General features: G+C 35.4%; 2 protein-coding genes across 3 annotated transcripts in view; one reads left to right on the top strand and one right to left on the bottom strand.

The window, feature by feature from the left end:
• CenB1A (Centaurin beta 1A) overlaps nt 1-13,193 on the bottom strand; it is a 37,786-nt gene extending 24,593 nt beyond the window's left edge. For both annotated transcript variants that reach the window (XM_074100780.1, XM_074100781.1), the window contains exons 1-7: nt 12,991-13,193; nt 12,762-12,878; nt 12,298-12,471; nt 10,311-10,395; nt 9,077-9,220; nt 1,798-1,893; nt 405-658 (exon numbers count right to left, since the gene is read on the bottom strand). In XM_074100780.1, coding sequence (XP_073956881.1) covers nt 405-658; nt 1,798-1,893; nt 9,077-9,220; nt 10,311-10,395; nt 12,298-12,471; nt 12,762-12,878; nt 12,991-13,043 — 923 coding nt within the window. In that variant the 5' untranslated portion in view covers nt 13,044-13,193. The remainder of the gene's footprint in view (nt 1-404; nt 659-1,797; nt 1,894-9,076; nt 9,221-10,310; nt 10,396-12,297; nt 12,472-12,761; nt 12,879-12,990) is intronic.
• Nucleotides 13,194-13,368: 175 nt separating this feature from the next.
• Nucleotides 13,369-16,390, top strand: LOC141437162 (transmembrane protein 19-like). Its single transcript, XM_074100426.1, has 3 exons — nt 13,369-13,758; nt 15,091-15,339; nt 16,230-16,390. Exons 1-3 carry the CDS (start codon nt 13,608-13,610, stop codon nt 16,388-16,390), a joined length of 561 nt encoding a protein of 186 aa, XP_073956527.1. The 5' UTR covers nt 13,369-13,607.
• Nucleotides 16,391-19,468: the final 3,078 nt, after the last annotated feature.

The raw sequence follows: 19,468 nt of genomic DNA, 5'->3' as shown, positions 1-19,468 counted from the left end.
ACATCACGCCTGTATTCCCAAATGGGGTAGGCAGAGCAAACCAAACGTTACCGCTTCGGAGCCACTTTTAGCAACTTTAGGTTTAAAGTTTGACAAAAAAAGGTACAATAGTGACAAGTTGCTAGCCTGTCGCCTATGGTATACCTTAACCTATATCCTTTTTCGCCTCTTACGACATCCACAGAGAAAAGGGAGAGGTATTATTCTAACCCGACACCACACAGGTCACCACACCACAGCAAATCGCTCCATTATTTTTAAATGTTGAAATGAAAACAAAAAGTATTAAATTAATTGACAAGTGCATGGTAACCGACCGATTATCAATTACTGAGGGTGTAGGGCCCTGCTCACGTCTCCCGTCCCGAACCACTCAATAGTTGTACAACTACACCACAGCTTACCTGTACACTAATCGGTTGTCGTACAAGTAGAACCACCGTCGATTCCATGTCTTGAAAGCATTCGAGGTCCGTTTAAACAAATAGCCCTGCATTCTCGGCAGATTCTTCAGGCAAGGGGTGCTAAGTATTCCGTCTTTGCAGTCCCCTTCTTCAGCCTTACAACTGGGCAACGCACTGTCTCTACTATTAACTATAGTGTGACGATTCTCCATCTCTTTATCGAGTCTTTTTGTATCGTTACGCATTGTTGTCACCTGAAATGAAACAGCTATGTTAGAAATGTTTGATTAACGCAATTAACTGTACTTTCATATGTGATTCCGTATAACTTTGCTGATCGCGCGCGGTAATTAGACAAATGCAGTAAAAGTTGAAGATTTATTTTAATTGCTTACAATTGGAATTAAATGCCTTTTTATTTTGTACGGGAAACAATTATGTAAGAAACTGCTGCCTTGAAGTTTTAATTACTTTTAAGAAATAAGAAAAATAAAGAAAGCATTTATTTGTTACATTACATAAAGATAAGTATAACAGTCACGTAATAGTCCCAAATCAGCATATTGCCGCCCTTACGGACGGCGCTGGTCTTTGAAGTATTCGGGGTGTAGTTATTGTACGACCTGGACAATGCTCGACCGATTTTGTACGACCTGATAATTCAATCACATGTCACTTGGAACATGGGTCGAGCTTTATCACCCTGTACCGATAATGTTCAAGGTGCTATTGGACAACCTGATTTTTTACGACCTAATAATCGGAGCACACTTTTGACAGCAAGCAATCGATTCGCACGATTGATCATGTTTTTCGTGTACACCGAATATTAATAAATTTAGTAGAAAATAACTTAATTTGGTCCTGGCGCTTCGCCGGCCGCTGCCGCGGCACGCTCGCTACGCTCGCTTGGCTCACGCATTGTGGTCACAATTGGACCTAACACAACCAAACAATAAAAAATCTATGGTCATTCGATTCGATTGGATTCCGATTATAACGACTTACAATAACAGGTCGAGCAACAGGCCGAGCAAAAATTTGGACACCCTAATAATGCACGACTTGATAATTCTAATCCAAAATGAGTTCGTATTATCAGATCGTACATTGATGGCTGAGCAGTATAGGGTCGAGCATTACTGGTCCCCAAGTATTCTTAAATAAAGGACATCTTAAAAAAAGGCATTCGTTTTGTTTACTTCTAGTAGCGACTGACAATATAACTATAAAAAATGTTTAGTAGGTACCTCTTCATATTAGGCCTTCTCTTTTCCTCCTCCAAGATCAAAATTTCATAAACCGAACAGTCTCCTCATGTGTGCAATGTCTCTACGTCGACATTGGCAAAATACGTGTTGCTAATTCAGCAATAAAAAAAATAAAAACGTACCTCCTCAGCAATAGATTTGAGGAAAGGTTCCAAGTCCTCGGACAAATCGGCTCCCTGGTGGTAGTAGGTGCAGCAAGCTTGCATATACGACATGAACTGAAATAATTATGCGAAATGGTGTCATTACATTATATAAATAAACCCATTTTTAAACTAATAACGATGTAATAGGCCCGTTTTGACAGCTGTCATCTCAGTACAATTTATAGCCTGCAATGGATAAATTGTTCTGAGATGACAGCTGTCAAAACGAGCATTTTAATGGATTTCGGAAATGGTAAAAAACTGAATATTTATACAAAATTACCGCTCTAATTAAATCAGGGATCGTTACCGGTATTCTTACTAACGGATTAATATGAGCTATAGCCGGTTATAAATTGCTTTAGTGCCGATATTTAATTATTCAATATCGAATAATATTCATAAAGTTCATTCAGAAAAAATATCGATTTTGAGGTACGAGTTTTTTTATAAAGTACCTAGTGTCGTTATAAATACGACCAATCAGCGAAACCGTAGCAGTTGCAGTCGATTTAAAATGCAATGTTACAATCTACAAATAATAATTGTTACAATTTATATACTTTTGAGATGTTCCTAACTGTTGCCCACTGCATCCCGTGGGAACTTTGCGCTTTCCCATACAAAGTAGCCTATGTTAATCTGAGATAGTAGGTAGGTATAGTATCTATAGTAACACTTATGCACAACTCCTTGGAGGGGGGAAAACTAGAATAGTCATACATATTGGGCAAAAATGAAGCCCTTAAAGCAATAAAATCTTTTGTAGCAATTATTTCCGATTTAATGTCTTCTTTGGTTTTTCCCTACCGACCTCTATAGCCTTTTCTTTTATTAATACTGTGTACGCCTTACTTATATTCTATAACATGTAGTTATAATTATAGGTTACATTAGTATAGATTGGTACGAGTAGTTAAGAAATATAGCAAATGTGCAACATATTATTGAATAGATATTTTTTTAATTGAGCCTCAATAGGCTAGTGTCCTTAAAAATCTTTTTTTTTGACAATTAAACAAAAAAATATGAAGATACAGCCAGTTAAGGTTCCGCGTGAAGTCATCCGTCCAAAACTTTTTAGGCGTGAGGTCACCGGCTCCACTCCCGAACTTTGACGGACTTCATCTTTGCCATTTTTTGTTTGATTGGCAAAAGAATAAAATTGTGTCTATGATTATCTAATAAATAATGTAACTGGCGGACTAAATAGAATAATATTTTTTTTTTTACCAATGAAACTACACAGGTACCCAATCGTTTCTTCAATAGAATAACATGTCAAATATTTAAATGCATTTTCAAATGATAATATTGTTTGGTTCGGCTATCTTTGAGGGCTGACGCATAAAAATGATAAATCAGTACGAGCACTGAGTATTCATGGTTTAGTTCGAGGAAATCTTTAGTATTTATACCTGAAGGTAATAAATTAGACACGGCTAGCATAACATTTTCAATAGCGAATTTTGAAATTTAGATATGTACTTACTGGACCCACTGTATTTTTTATAGTAGGTACCTACCTAAATAGTTTAATTTTTTATGTATGTATCTATTGAAAACGTTTGAGAATAAATTAAATTAATACCTAAATAAAAGAGAGATTAATTACAACTTGCCGAGTGCGAATGCACCATACTGTATTTTAGCCTTACTTATTTATTAAATAGAGATTCCTTTAATTCTTAACAAATTTTAATAAGTTGATATAACAGTTATAGTAATACACAACACGTTCTTAATTTTTAAGTGCTATATTACGGTTCAAAAAATACAGTCTCGTGACAGACGGACGGGTAGACACCGGAACCTTAGTAATAAAATCCCCTTGTTGCTAGACTTTGAATACGGAACCCTGAAATAAGTTTATGGTAAAAAAAACATTTTTTATACAAGCTTTATCTGCTGACTGTAATTTTTGTTGACTGTACTTGTATTGTCACCCAAACTACATGTGCATACCAAATTTCAAGTCGATGCCATTAACCGTTAAAGAGTTCCGTCCTGTGGAGGCGATCCTGGCCGGATTACCAGGATGTCACTACCAGATTATTATTGTATTGTCACGCAATTTACATAAAGTATACTAAATTTCAAGTCAATCCAACAACTGGAAGTTGGTCGAATTTAACTTGCAAGATTTGATTACAGACAGACAGACAACGGGACAGGTGAAACTAAATAAAAGTTTGTAAAACATAGATATTGCTATAAGAATCATATTTTAATTGAAATCAACCTTAGACCAAACTAACTAAAGAAATTTAAAGAATTAACTAAAAAATAACACCGTTTTACTTCCGTAATAAAAAACATACCCTGCTAATTTAAAAAAAGAAAAACAGTAACATACCTATGTAAGAGTTCCACACAATCCTTAAACTTCGAATGCACTCAAATAATTTTCCCACCAACAAACAAAGATTCCATAGATAAGCACTACGTTACACATTCGATGCCAAGACGTCCAACACTTGGCAGTGGCGATAGTAATTGTAATTATGCAAGGATGATGCGAAAAGGCGAGTTGCTAAACTGGCTCTATCGGCGATATGACACACTGACAGTAATCAGCGATACTAAAGTTAGTGTTGGCGGTCGGCGACTATCGATTAAACTATCGATAGTCTGTAGGTGAAGGTTATGAATGAAGCTATGACAGCAGTTCTGTATTCTCCGGTCGAGGATGCAATTGACCTTGTATTTGATCCGGAAATAAAACGATTATTAAGAGAATCATCTAAGATTACACAGCGCCAAATGGCAAAGAAGTTTGTTGATACCTATCAGTACTATTGGCGACCGGATGGCCAAGTGGTTAGAGAACCTGACTACGAAGCTTGAGATCCCGGGTTTGATTCACGGCCGGGGCAGATATTTGTATGAATAATACGAATATTTGTTGTTGGGTCTTGGATGTTAAAGGGTTGTAATTAACGCAGCGTCTTTAAACTGTCATTTCTGTCCTCAAATGTTATTACTTGTCTACTAAGTTAATAAGTCAGCGACTAATTTTAAGCGCCTAATAAAGACTTTTCAAGCGACCATAAATTGTGTAATCCAAGCTACGTTTTCGTAGTGGAGTGGAAGTGGTGGGTAATTGAATGTTATACACGCTATAGCATTTTGAATAGCTACTACAGATCACTATCGAACTTCAGGAAATGTGACTTTCTGATTTTTGTATTAAAACGATTCTCCCGCTAAAAATTATTTTACTTAAATATACTGTAACAAGAAAAAAACAGAAAAGAAATACAGGTCTTACGTGTATTCGTATGTACGAGTAGGAGGTAATCTCTGAAACACCAGCACCGATTTATCAACTGGCAACTTGTTACCTTGCGTAAAAGCGTAATTAGCGATTATCGATAATTTCGCATCACTAAACATGACACGCTTTGTGTAATCGGCGATACTAAAGATAAACTTGCCCCCCAATACGATGTCGACTACAACCGAAAAGTACGACTCACTCATTCTATCCTTCACTAAGGCACAGGCGTGAAAGAGATAGGATTATGTTTTCTAATCATTTGGATTTAGGACAACAAAAATGTAGTTAGTTACGGTATTGCTTATCGAGGCGGAAGTATGTGTAATGGCTTTGTAGGTAAACATTTAAATGTAATTTTTTTGCTATCACGATAAACATTCTGAATATTGCATTCAAGTGATAGTACTGGAAATGATAAGTTAGTTTTTCTGCACGTTCACTTGGTTCTCGCTAATTTTTTTTTTTATTCAACTGGATGGCAAACGAGCAAGTGGGTCTCCTGATGATAAGAGATCACCACTGCCCATAGACACCTAAGATGGGATACCTCAGTGAGTATTTCACCGGCTGTCTTACTCTCCACGCCGAAACACAACAGTGCAAGCACTGCTGTTTCACGGCAGGATTAACGAGCAAGATGGTGGTAGCAATCCGGGCGGACCTTGCACAAGGTCCTACCACCTGCAAAAATACACAGTTTTTAGGGTTCCGTACCTCGAAAGGAAAAAACGGAACCCTTATAGAATCACTTTGTTGTCCGTCCGTCCGTCTGTCAAGACCCTTTTTCTCAGCAACGCGAGGGGGTAAGTATCAAGCTGAAATTTATATCAAATAAGTACTCAGATCTACTGTCCCTTGGAGCTGTGAAGAAATCAAACTTCTAAGTCAACGGATTTAAAAGATATAGCCGTTTATGCCGCAAATTTCCAAAAATTTTCGAAACTCGCAAGTTAATCAAAACCTACAGGTTACTTCCGGTGAACTCAGAAATTCAGAATCTTGAAATTTGGTACGAAGCAACGTCTTATAGCACAGATAAAGGAATAATTGCGAAAACCGTAAATTTTTAGTTAAAAATATTTTTAATAATTTTAAAGTTACTAATTACTATCGGAATAGTTCGTATTTGTCGACCTATCTCACTTAGCTTTAGTACCCTACGTGCATCCCTACATTTTTTATTTTGACATTTGGCACTAATTTGACACTAAATAATAAAGTTTCATAGTAATGGATATGAAAATGTCTCTCATTTAATACAATAATTGATTGACGCTTCGCGCTTCGAGCGCCGTCGTATTCCAATTGAGATTCAACTTTTTCCAGTGGAAATACATTGTGCACTGCATCTGTAATAAGAATAAGCGAATATGGCCTACCAGCCGTTACCCGCGACTCCGTCTGCGTAGTATTTGTATATCGCTATCCCGGGGGAACTATGCAATTTTCCGGGATAAAAACTATCTGTATACCAAATTTCATCCAAATCGATTCAGCGGTTTAGACGTGACTGAGTAACAAACATCTAAACATCCAAAGATCTTCACAAACTTTCACATTCATAATATTAGTAAGATAATTAATTTCTGAACACAACTTTTAAAGTATTTTTATTCAATTTCTATTTTTTTCGCGTCATTTTACAAATTCTTTAGTTTACTTTTGAGCAGACTAGACTTGACTTAGTCATCAACTGAGTCATCAAAGTCATAGTTATTTGTTTTTGTAATACTGACTATAAAGTTGTAAACAAATTATTATTCATATAATCATACATTCACAATCATTCATAAGGAATAGTCGACACGCGTTGTGGTTAGCTAGAATATTCCCACGGTGTAAAAACTTAAGTACAATGGCCAATTAAAATAATTATACTGTTTGAGTATGAATTTTAAGGATGAGTTACGTTCCCCTTCTTGTTCTTCGGAAGTTAGTAAAAAGATTGTTGAAATTAAATAATGAAGCAATGTTAACTCATTTTTGTTGCAGAAATACTCTTTTCCCGTCTACACACCCTGAATAAATTTCAAGACAATTTCGTCTAAATAGTATGCTGACATTGAATTCCACTCACCTCTAGTGATCGAATTTGAAATTTGGTCTGTATATAGACAGGACGTATTTTATTTATGTACATAAAACATTGCATATTAAACAAAAGCTAGTCTAAAATACATGCCCTTTTATGCACGACACCGTGTTTAGAAAAATAGTAAAAAAAAACATAGCAATTATTTCGGAAACGTCATGCTGTGCTACATTACACGTCGCGTGTCAAAGGTTCACTAGGGGTCGTCCATAAAATAACGGCACGCTAATGTATGTCGCGTCGCTATACGTGTACCTACGTCATTAATGTCATTATAGTACTTAAAACATTCTTGTAAGCCTGTTTTATATTAATTTTTACCTGGCCTCATCAAAACATACTAACGCAGTGCATGTAATTTACCCCTTTCCCAACAATATCACAACCTTGGAATCCGTACTATGCTGCGAAAGTGATTCTGTATATCTGTTACCTCTACACGCTTAAACTGCTGAACTGATTTAGATGAAAGGTATGGACATATTTTGAGACCCTAAGAAGGGCATAGGATAGTTTTTATCTCGCAAAAATTAAATAGCATAACTCTCACGGGATAGCGATAGTCGAATTCTTCGTAGACTTCGCAGAATGTGTCTATTTCCTCAACGTTTCGGTCGCGATACAGATACAACTTTTAACGACCGAGATCACGAGTAGAGCAAGTGGCCTCATGAATACATACAAGAGGGAACTTAAATTTTTTTATCTATTCATATAATTACGCTGTAATTGTCCCACTGATGGGCAAAGACCTCTCGCCTGGATTTCCGTCGGCACTTAAGCTTGAAACACACAGAGAACGGTGGCGGGGCGGTGCGGCGCGGAGGTGGCACCGGTTGTAATATTCGAGCTAACGTGAAAGAGGGCACACAGAATACCGCGCGGGAAATATGGCGCGGTATTCTGTGTGCCCTCTTTCACGTTAGCTCGAATATTACAACTGGTACCGCCTCCGCGCCGCGCTGCACCGCTCCGCCTCCGGCGTCAATGTGTTTCTAGCTTTATGTCTGGCCAGTCGACGGAAAACGCGTCAAGGTCATCCCGCCATGGGATATTACAGACTAATAAAAAAACATTTAATTATTTTCTTGATTATTATTTATAACTTTTAGTTGGTCGCAACTTCTCTTAGTTATGCTGCCAAAAATAAACTATGCTCATCTTAATATATCGTTACACAGGATAGAAGAAATAAGCCACGGGGGTGTTCCTAATTTTTTCCTGAACGAAACAGACGATCGAAAGCGTCCGCCATCCTGTCGCCTCGGTCTGTCGCTTCCCACGCCTTTATGACAACGCTTATACCTAAAACTACCTATGTAGAAAGCCACTGACACTTCCCATAGTACCTACTGAGTACAGTCTGATTGTTAAGCACCTATCCGTCACCGGTTTCTGTCCCTACAAATAAGTGTTTTGACGACCGCTTATTGGACTCACTACAAAAACGGACACACGCACAAGTGCGAATGCACAGACGTGATTGGGTTCATGTACTTACTAGTAATATTATTTTATTTAGTAAGCAGAGTGGGAAGAAATATGAAATTTTATCGAAAAATTATACGTTTTCCGTTTATCACAATCTGTAAATGCAGTTCAGTATTTATAGCTTAAATAGTTAGATATAATTTTAACCGACTTTAAAAATGGAGGATTTAAAATTTGGTTGATCTTTTAAGTTTAGAACTCTGTCATTTATGGAACGAATATAAACAAAAAATTGTTCCTTGGAATGAGAGTGCTTCCAATCGTCACCAAGTCAGAATCCTAGAAGACTTCAAAAAATAATGTTACGTAATATACTTTGTCAATAAATAATAAATATTTGTATCATTTCGTACCGCTCGCGTATTTCGTAATGCTCTTAAGTACCTACTCACCGTAGCCAATACTTCGTGGCGCTTCCTCGCTTGTAGCATCGTGATCTTCTGTACATGGTCTAGCGCGGTATGCCGGAAGCAAGAGCGGGTGGCTAACAAGAGATTCACTGCCTCCTCCACGTCAGCTGGCTTATGTCTTGACATCTGAGATATGAAGTAAAATGTGCATTGTATTTTGTAGTCTAAGCTTCTCATACCAGATACGACAACGCCGAAGGGACTAGCGGCACGGCGTATGTTTTCTCTGTTCATTGCACAGCCGAGACGCTCGCGGCTTAGTGGTTACTTGGCAACACACGCAATGAATAGAGTAAACGCTAGCCGCGCCTTTAGTCGCGTGTAATAGTCAAGGCCAGGCCGTAAAGGCTCAGACCTAGGGCTGCAAAATTGAGCGATATTTTCTTTGCCACGCCCTCTGTGAACTCACAACGTAACGTTGCACTGCCTTTTCGCAACGTAACGTTTGGCAACCTGTTTCATTTCGCAAACTCTAAAACTGTAAATATTTCAGGATTTAGGTTAGGCTACTTTTATAAAAATCCTGAAATATTTACAGTTTCAGAAATATTAAACAGTTGGGAAATGAATTGGTGCGAAATAAAAAAGGTTGCTAAACCTTATTCGCCGAAACATTAGTACCTAAGCCGTTCCCAAGTTATGGATTCATCCTTAAATACAAGAAAGGATAGATAGAAAGCCTCGTGCCATCCAAATGTAGAATAGAATGTGCAGTTCCAGTGAATAATATTTTGCCATTGTATTGTCGGAACATTAGTATTTATCAGCTCCAGTAAAATTTAGTAAGCTAGTTGAGAAAACAAGAAATATATGATGACAAAAAATGAATCACTATGTCTATACATACACACACACAATAAGTTCAAGGGAATTATGGGCCTATGATAATCGTAAGAAGCTAAAATTCTTTTGTTTCTCTATTGTTTTACACCACGGCACACTGTGGGCTGAAAATCGGCTTTCATAGACATAGGAATCGAAGTTAACATTTAAAAGTTTTTTTACTTGAAATGGCTATGACTTGCCATTATTATGCTAAGTTATGATCCTGGCGTGATTTGGCACGAAAACTGATTTTATTCCCAACACAATTAGATTTAAATTACTTTGGAATTATTTTTTTAATTTTGAAATGTTGGGCCTTGGAGGATAGAATAGATTAAATAGGTTTCAAGCTTCATTTTATAGTGAGTTGAATTAGTAAAGTATCACTTACCTGTGAATTTCTATTTAAAGCTAGATCCAGATCATTTGAGATTTTATCGAAATGGTGCTTGCTCTCTTTAACACCTTTGATATCGCTGTAACAATTCAAGTGTGACAATTTATGTCAATTTAAAAAAATATTAACAAAGCCTAAAAACGACCCTATCAGTCTCTCAAAGGGCCGGCAATGCACCTGTGATACCCCTCGTGAAGACAGGTGTCCATGGGCGGCGGCGAATGCTTCCCATCAGGTAACCCGCATGCTTGTTTGCCCCTCTTATATATATAAAAAAAAGCTTTTTTCCCTAACTGTACTTTTTATGTTTAAGTACTAGCATTCATCATTCACATTACATATCTACCAAGTTTCACTGGAAGTAAGGGAAATTTAACTTGCAAGATTTGACCCAAATCAACACACAAAGAGACATGCTTTGTAAGTTACATAAAAGCTTGTAAAACAAAACATGAGTGAATGAAGCGGAAATGCATGTCTGCAAATTCATTAGTAGGTAAACGTTTTTGATGAATCATTCAACAACAGAACTGTATGTTATCTTGCTAAGTGACCACAAACATATTTAGTGAATTATAACAACCAGATTAACTGCAAATTAGCTAATCCTGTTTTATTACGAAATAAGTGATAAAATAATTTGTTTATCATTAGACTTGTGAGCTTATCAATTTTGTCAGTTAGGCAGGTTTAGTTTTGCACATATTTAGACCAATTATAAACAATTTAATAGCTAAATATAATTTCATCTATGGAATGAAAAAGTTGAGCATTAAATTACATACCAATACATGTTCACCATATTAAAAGAATATGTGACAATTCGTTGCAAAAGGGTCCTTATGGCAATCTCTTCGCGTAATTTAGTTAGATTTTCAACTATAGTTGTATTTTTTTGACCTAAATTAATGTCATTTTGGCATAGGTGCCGTAGGTATATTGTTTTAAAAATATATTAGAGTGAAAAAGGTTATGTACGGTAAAGAGTTAAATCTAGAGGTGTAGTAATCCTAAGAAGATAAATATTTATTATATAGTTAAGAACAAAAGTGAATATTCAATCAAATGTATTTGTTTTTTCTGCCAACCATACTTTTTGCTACAAAAAGTGCACATTGATAACAATCACTAGTCATTAAATCCAATATGTCATTATAACTGGTGTTGCTATAAATGGTTTTGACTGAATATTGAAATTGGTACCGCAGCAGGAGCCATCAGGAGAAGACCTACCTTAGATACATACTATCTATTGAGCTTCTATCATTAATGCTGGCTGTTGCCATGGTACCAACTTCAAACAGGTAGAAAATTATTTTCATACTTTTTGAAATCAGTTAATTTTTTTATGCCTAATTTATTTTCATATCCATAAAACCAGTCTCAAGTAGGCCCTGACCCAGTCATTAAAGAGGCAATAAACACATCTCCCTCATGAGTCATTGAACTATTAAGTAAACAGATCCCACCTCATAAACAGATCTAATCTAATTATATCCCATTAGCAGTGAACCCTAAATCGGGCACATTTACTAATGGCCAAATCTTACTGCATGAAAACTAAACCAAATTAGAATAAGTATTGAAACAGGAAACAAACAATCTATTGCTAAGTAGTAATACTAATAATAGTAAGAAACTGGAATAAGTTGATATTTTTTCCTCAACCGGTAACAATAATTAACTTTGAAGATAGTTAATTTTGCACATTTTGATATTAAATAGTAATTATGGGTATTCAAACAATTAAATCCTAAGTAATAAGCCCATTAGTAAGTACCGATTATCGAGTAAGTAATGGACAATGTTGACAGCGCTAACTTAAATTTTTGTAAAGCCATATGTGAATGACAAGATGGAATTTATTATCTTACTTAAATAGTATAAGAATTTGTCAAAATCTGTGAGCAGTCTTAACAGATTTGCTTTGTACTTTTACCATCTTCTTTAAAAAAACATCTATTGTATAAAAGGTACTTACACTTTAATAAAGTCAGCGAGATTCTTATGTACAGTCCTAGATGCCTGGTCTAGTAGGATGGAGTGGAACTTGTTCATTTCCTGTAGAGCATGGATCATTCGGTTCAATGTTGCTATCACAGTGGGGTCTTCAGAGAAATAACTGCTCAAATCCCAAAGCGCATTGGTGAATGATCTACAAATATGACAAAGAATAATTTAATTTTTTATTAAAAAATTTGAAGGGAAATAATTTAATACATTATATTATGTAAGCATCACAGCAAACATGTTTAAACTTTGTAAGTAAAATTTACTTTCAAAGGTTCATAGTTATGAATGAAAAATAGCAGATATACCTAATTGCATTGGTAGAAAGAAACACAAAGAAGAATCCTTAAATATGGGCATTGTAGCATAACTCCAATTTCTTTTGGGTACATACCGCAAAGCGGTATTAGCATTAAATACGTTCCACAAACTTACCCTCGATGACTCATGTATGTTTTTCCTGAATCAATCATAACAGAGCAAGCCTTGAGTACTTTATCAAGTTTTTGCTCCAGTCCGTCAATACTCGCCTCCTCCGTCTCCAGCTGCTCTCTATACCAACAAATAAGGATTTCTTTCATTAATATTTAACACACACGGCACGTACGAATTTCACTTTCTATCATAACAAGAATAACTTTCATTGATTACAATATGTGATTACCGAAATTTTGGTGAGTCTCTGAGACACTCATCGAAATCTATTAAAGGCTTCATGATAAGAACTCTTAGTACGGTCGCATTGATTTAATTACACGATACGCGATATTATAATTATGTTTTTTAACGTCGTGTACAGCAAAAAACTTGCGATCCCCCTCCTCCTGTTTTACAAGTCCAAGCGAAACGTCACACGTCACACATCCGTCAGTGCAATACAGATAAAAACAGACAATCACATAGTACGATAATAAAAAGATTTACTTGCTAAAGGCCAATTCGTACCTCAAAACAGAAGTGCCAACCAGCCAAATCAAAAATAAATTGTTTATGGTCGCAAAATTAGTTGTGTTCTGTCACTGTCAAAAACAGCTGATTGTCATTCGAAGGTTCGTGTTCGTGTCCAATACACGTTATGCAAAGCAAAGAGTTGTTATTCTAATGTGCCTGTCTGACTGCGGATTGGCGTATGCCGACGTGGTTTGTTTTGGTATTTAGATTGAGAGAAAGTTGTGATAAAAATTACAAAAACACCTAACGGTCTCGAAAACCCAACGTAAACCGGGCCTGTTTTACGCAGTGAAATTTTACTGGTTTATTTAAAACTATATAGTCAATAAAATGGCTCCAAACAACAGTAGCAAAGCTCATATAAACAATGACCATATCGTCACGGTTCTAGTATGTGCCATAGCAATACCGCTATCAATGTCTTTATGGATTATTAATTTAATTTATACCAAATTTGTTGCCAAGAATGAAGGGTTTGATGGTAAGTTCTTTTGAAATATTTTTTTTTCTAATAAGTTTTAAGTTACTATACCAATTTATTTACAAAATTAGCAATCAAATTGGTAGTAGCAAAGAAATGGAGAACTAAAACTAACTTAATGTTATACCTCATAAATATTTTAGTAATAAAGTCCCTTAAAAGCTCTTTGCTCCTCTTATCTAAGAACTGAATTTATCTATTCGTGTTGTCCATCTACAATTTGCTTAAAATAGCTGGAAAGTGAATAACAATCATTCATTCAGTAAATTTTTATGATATTTTATGTCCAGCCTAGAATAAAAAATATAATAAAGTACAAAAAAATCTTCTTTTCTTTCTTAATTTCCAAACTAAAATGGTGATTGCAGTATATTATTTACCAGCTTTTACTGAACTTGCAATGTTTGTTTGTAAATTTTCCAGTTTAGATTGAATCATGCAAGTCAACCTACTTTGTATATTAGACAGCAATGTATTAGAGTATGATGGATCGGATGAACTCTTCCTCGTATATTAAAGAAAACTGTAAATCAGTGCATTCTGTGGGTGACTATTTACCGGACGTACAATACCAACAAGGAAATACTGACATGATATTTTGTGACACACACATAGAAACTCTTGTCAGTTTGACACCAGTTTTTATGGGTGTGTACACGAAATATTAGGCCGGTATTTCCATGTTGGTATTGTCCGTGAAATAGTGTCACCCCATTCTGTTAGACTTTATTTTCATTAAGTGACACTGTCTACAAACGAAAAACTGTGCTACGACACAGAAACCATAGACTTTCAACCATAGTATTTCCATGTCAATATTAACAAAAAAAATCAGTAAAAATACCTCGTTTTAAAAATGTATTTTCTTTAAGAAAACTGCATTTGCCACAGAATATTAATGCATTTACAGAATGTGTAAATAGAATTTCCTTAACATCCCAGTCTTACATTTTACATTGATTTTTTAAAATTAAAGTTTACAGTTCTGTTTTCTATTGATATGTTGCCATTCAGAAAACTGATAGTTGAAACTATGTTTCGGTGATGAACAATAGATACTTAAAATTCTATTATATAGGGTAGAAAGTACCGTTTTTGGCCAGTTGACATTTTAAGTAACATAAAAAGTTATAGTATTAAAGCAATATGCTTAGTGAGTTTTCCAAAGTTTATACTGAAACAAATAAAATTTCTAATGTTTTATTACTATTATAAATAAATTAATTTATTTCAAACATTATATTTAAACAATAAATGCCCATAAACAGAACACTGGCCACAAACAGTACTTTTGCCCTACTGTGTTATTATACTGCATTATTTCCTTTTCAGAACCTGTTGTTATATCACCAGCACGCTGGTTGGCAGCATGCTTCATACCCATCATGATAGCCTTTTATGGGTACCAAAAAAAAAGTCTGAATCTAAGTGGGGCCTTGTTTGGCATTGTTGTGGGATTTGTACTTACTCTGAGCAATTTCTGCTTTCTGGCAACACTGTTAACATTCTTTACGTCTTCATCTAAAGCAACAAAATTTAGGCCACATTTGAAAAGGAAGATAGAAGAAGATTTCAAAGAAGGTATAACCTTTTATGTAAATCTTTTATTTACTAGTACCTAGGAAGTGGTTAAGACTCGATAACATGCGTTTCTATTGTTTCCCCCCAAAACCCTCAACTTCAACTTCAACTTTTGTGTTTTTGGCAACCGGTCGTACCGAAAACCCTCATCTGTGACCCTCATATAGCAAATTGTTAAGACCTGTGCTGAGATCCCTGAAATAAACAAGTACATAGAAATACAAGAAATGCTTGTTTAAAGGTATTAATTAGGTAGTAATACACCAAAAACAAAATAAGACAAGAAAATTTATTTATTTAGTTACATAAATCTTTAGTTACATTACAAAATCAAATAAATAAGTACAAATTATTAAAATGGTTGTTGTTGTTGTTCCTACATTCTAATGATCTTACTTTTTACTATGATAATCTCGAGTCAAATGTTATCATTGTTATAAACACCTTTTAATTAAGTCAATATTAAAGCTAATAAAAATAATGATGAAATGGTCATGGTAATGACAGAATTTGTATACAGTGCTGTTATTTAATGGCTAATTAATAAATGCTTCAAGTAGCTTTTACGCCCAGTGCGTCTTCCGGACTAGCTTATTAGGAAATGGATCTAACGACTAATAATTTAAGCCAGTGGTGCAGTGAGCAATTTCTCTGTTCTTTGCGCAGCCCAGTGGATATTTGTCATAACACGCAATGAACAGAAATAAACTTTTGCCACGCGGCCGGTCGCACTTAATCGCCGTAATTAAAACAATCATAGATGTTGGTCGTTTGTCGTTCTAATAGCAAAGTGATCTAAAAGAGCAAAGAAATAGTTTTAAAACAAATGATGCAATGCGCCACGGTTATTTTAAATACCATCAATGGATATTTAAGCTATATTTTTTCAGGTGGACAGAGAAATTGGATCCAAGTGCTATGCAATGCTGGAATGGCAACACAGTTAGCTTTGCTGTATTTGATGGATGTCGGCGCTTCGGAAAAGCCGATAGATTTCTTCAATCATTACCGGGCATCTTGGTTGTCAATGGGTGTTCTTGGTAAGTTTTGAACGGAAAATAAACTTGATTGATTGTGATCAATTAAAGTGGCATAGAGTGAAATTGTCTATGGCCAAAAGGGAGGGTTTTATAGCGTTTCCTACACTAAGTAATTAGAAGCAAAAAGGGTAAGGATTTAGTAGGCTAAAATACCTTAGTAGAATTTAGTAAAAAGTCTCTGTTACAAAAAGTTGGGCCAAAGAAATACATAATTATGCAGTGACCCAACTGCGTTTTGTTTGTTTTTCAGTTAACAAACCACAATATTGACTTCCTTCAATATAATTATTGTTGGTCCTGAGCCCTGGCCCAGAGCACCAAGAAAATATAACAGAAACTGCTTTAATAACTTTAATTTCTATAAAAAAACACTTTAAAATACAGGACACGCCATGTGCTTGCTGCCGAAAAGTCTCTCTCTCTAGCTGTCAAAACCCGTGCGTTCCGATATATCAAATACTCCCCTTATAAATTTAGGCGTTGGGGTGGCTTAACAATTCTTGAGGATCTTCTAACTACCACATCATTATCCTTACTACATGTTTGAGGAGTTTTACTTTCCACTGGCGATTTAGGTACTGTAGGTGTAATGACATCATTTTAAATTTTGATCTGTCCCAATCTCAGTATCTAATTCTCCAGGTACATTTTCATTAGGTAATCCATTTTCACTCTGCACTTGCATGCCTTTAGAATTATCAAAGTCTTAATAACTTTTTCTCTGCTACATGCATTAAAATCATAATTATCTGTACTGTTTTTGTTGTCATCATTTTGATCATTATTGTCTTGGGAAGAACAATTATTTATCTGATCCAGATGCCTCTTCCAAACTAACTCTTCATTGATTACTTTACAAAGATAAGTTCTTTTCCCAAGACTTCCTCAATTACAGCTTTTACAAATCTTTTTAATTGTGGATTCCTATAGTCTCTACAATAAACAGTTTCCCCTTTTGAAATTACATGCCTAAATATTTCACCTCCTTTTGAAAATAAACATTTATTTTTATTTAAATCGAATACCTACTTTTTGAAATCTTTTCAAAAACTTCTTCTAAATTTTTTAATGTTCCTGGTCATTTGTCCCTGTTACTAACACATCATCAATAAAATTAACTACACCTTTTGCCCCTAGCAAACACTTTCTCAAGTTTTGCTTGAAAAATTGCACTTGCCGGCTTAGTACCATAGGGTAATCGGTTAATTTATAAATACCTTTAGGTGTAGACCATGCCAATAAATTCCCAGTGTCATCATCACAAATTAACTGATTGAAAGCATTGCGCAAATCTAATTTTGTAAATTTTTCTCCTCCCTGTAAAGCAGTAAAAATGTCCTCAATTCTGGGTAAAGGGTGGTTAACCTCTTTTAAATACTTATTTATAGTGATTTTATAGTTTGCACATAGTCTCAACTGCCCATTTTCTTTAGGACTGGTACTAAAGGTGTACCCCAATTTGTATTCTCAACTTTTGTAATGACACCTTCCTTTTCTAACTTGGACAATTCACTATCAACCTTTTCTCTATAAGCATGTGGAATAGGTCTTGGTTTGTGGAAAATAGGCTTTACATTTCCATCTAACAATTCTAACTTAATTTTTTCACCTTCAATTTTGCCTAATTCTGGCTTGAAAACATCACAAAATTTTTGTACTACAGAATCTAATGTTGGAATCACTTCACTTTGTAACAAATGTAATGGAATGTAGTTTTTCATTTCTGCTTTAAATTTTTCTATTAAATCTCTACCAAACAAACATTTACAACCGTTTTTTACAATCAGTAATGCGCAATTTATTTCTTGTTATTATACTTTAAGGAACAGTAATCTTACCTAAAGGCTTGACAATTTGGCCATTATATGTCTTTAACTCACAGTTTGCTGGTTGAAGCTGAAAATCAGAAAAGATATTTTGTATGTTTCCTCGGGAATACATGATACAGCCGCACCAGTGTCTAATTCCATATTTAACTTTTTCAAACCCATGCAACACTCAACCATATATGGTGCCCACATAATTTATATTTTAAAACTGACTCTTCAACAGTAAAAATGTCCACTAACCACTTTCATCCTCCTCTTCTTGCACCTCCAATGTATGAGTTGGCTTACTTTTGCAGACCAAAGCCAAATGCCCAATTTTTCCACATGATTTGCACTTATATGTTTTATATTTACACTTGGCAAAGGAATGGTTAGGCTTGCACAATGTACACACAAAAGCACATCGCCTCCGCAACCCTCTTCTCTACTGCTTTAACCTTATTGACGTAGACATTTTCTGGTCTTTCCAGTAAAGCAGATTCCTTGTTAAGAGCTATGTCTAACAAATCCGCTATTGCCTTGGAGATTGGCTCTTCACACAACCTTTCAAATATTTGACCTGATCGAAAACCCGTAACAAACTTGTCCTTCACTCTTTGTTCAAAATCTGTACCAAACTCGCATTCAGCAGCCATTTCCCTTACTCTTTCATACCATTTTGATACACTTTCCACCTCATTCTTAATGGCTTTGTCGAATACTGCCCTTTTTCTATAATACGATACTCTAGGTCGAAACCTTAATCTCAAAGCTCCTTCAAGGTCAGCGTAGCTTTTGTCTTTGGCAATGAAGGGTGGAACATGCTTTTTAGAGTTTTATACGACTTTTCGTCGATTAACATTAATAAAGTAGACACTTGTTTCGTCGCTGCCACATCGTTGGCTTTGAAATATTGCTCTATTCGTTCCAGAAAAAATCAACATCGTCACCTTCTGAGTACGGTTTTATTTGACCCAAGTTTGACATCCTCGTCGCCAATTTGTTGTGTCCTGAGCCCCTGGCCCAGAGCACCAAGAAAAATAAACAAAAACTGCTTTAATAACTTTTATTTCTATAAAAAAACACTTTAAAATACAGGACACGCCCATGTGCTTGCTTGCCGAAAAGTCTCTCTCTCTCTAGCTGTCAAAACCCGTGCGTTCCGATACATATAATTATTATTGAATACACTCTTAATGAACGCAAAAATGAGTTAATTTTATTACATTAATTACACATGAGTGAGGTTATAGCCCGCTTGACTGGCAACACATCTGCAAT

This window comes from Choristoneura fumiferana, chromosome 17, assembly GCF_025370935.1.
Source record: "Choristoneura fumiferana chromosome 17, NRCan_CFum_1, whole genome shotgun sequence".
NCBI classification, from domain to species: Eukaryota; Metazoa; Arthropoda; class Insecta; order Lepidoptera; family Tortricidae; genus Choristoneura; species Choristoneura fumiferana.
Note: the sequence above shows the minus strand (reverse complement) of the source record. Positions and strands in the feature narration are given on the sequence as shown.

Coding starts and splice junctions, on each gene's coding strand:
- LOC141437162 (XM_074100426.1), top strand. CDS start 13,608: ATGGCTCCAAACAACAGTAGCAAAGCTCATATAAACAATGACCATATC. Junction 13,759..15,090: donor CAAGAATGAAGGGTTTGATG/GTAAGTTCTTTT, acceptor TTTCCTTTTCAG/AACCTGTTGTTATATCACCA. Junction 15,340..16,229: donor AGAAGAAGATTTCAAAGAAG/GTATAACCTTTT, acceptor ATATTTTTTCAG/GTGGACAGAGAAATTGGATC.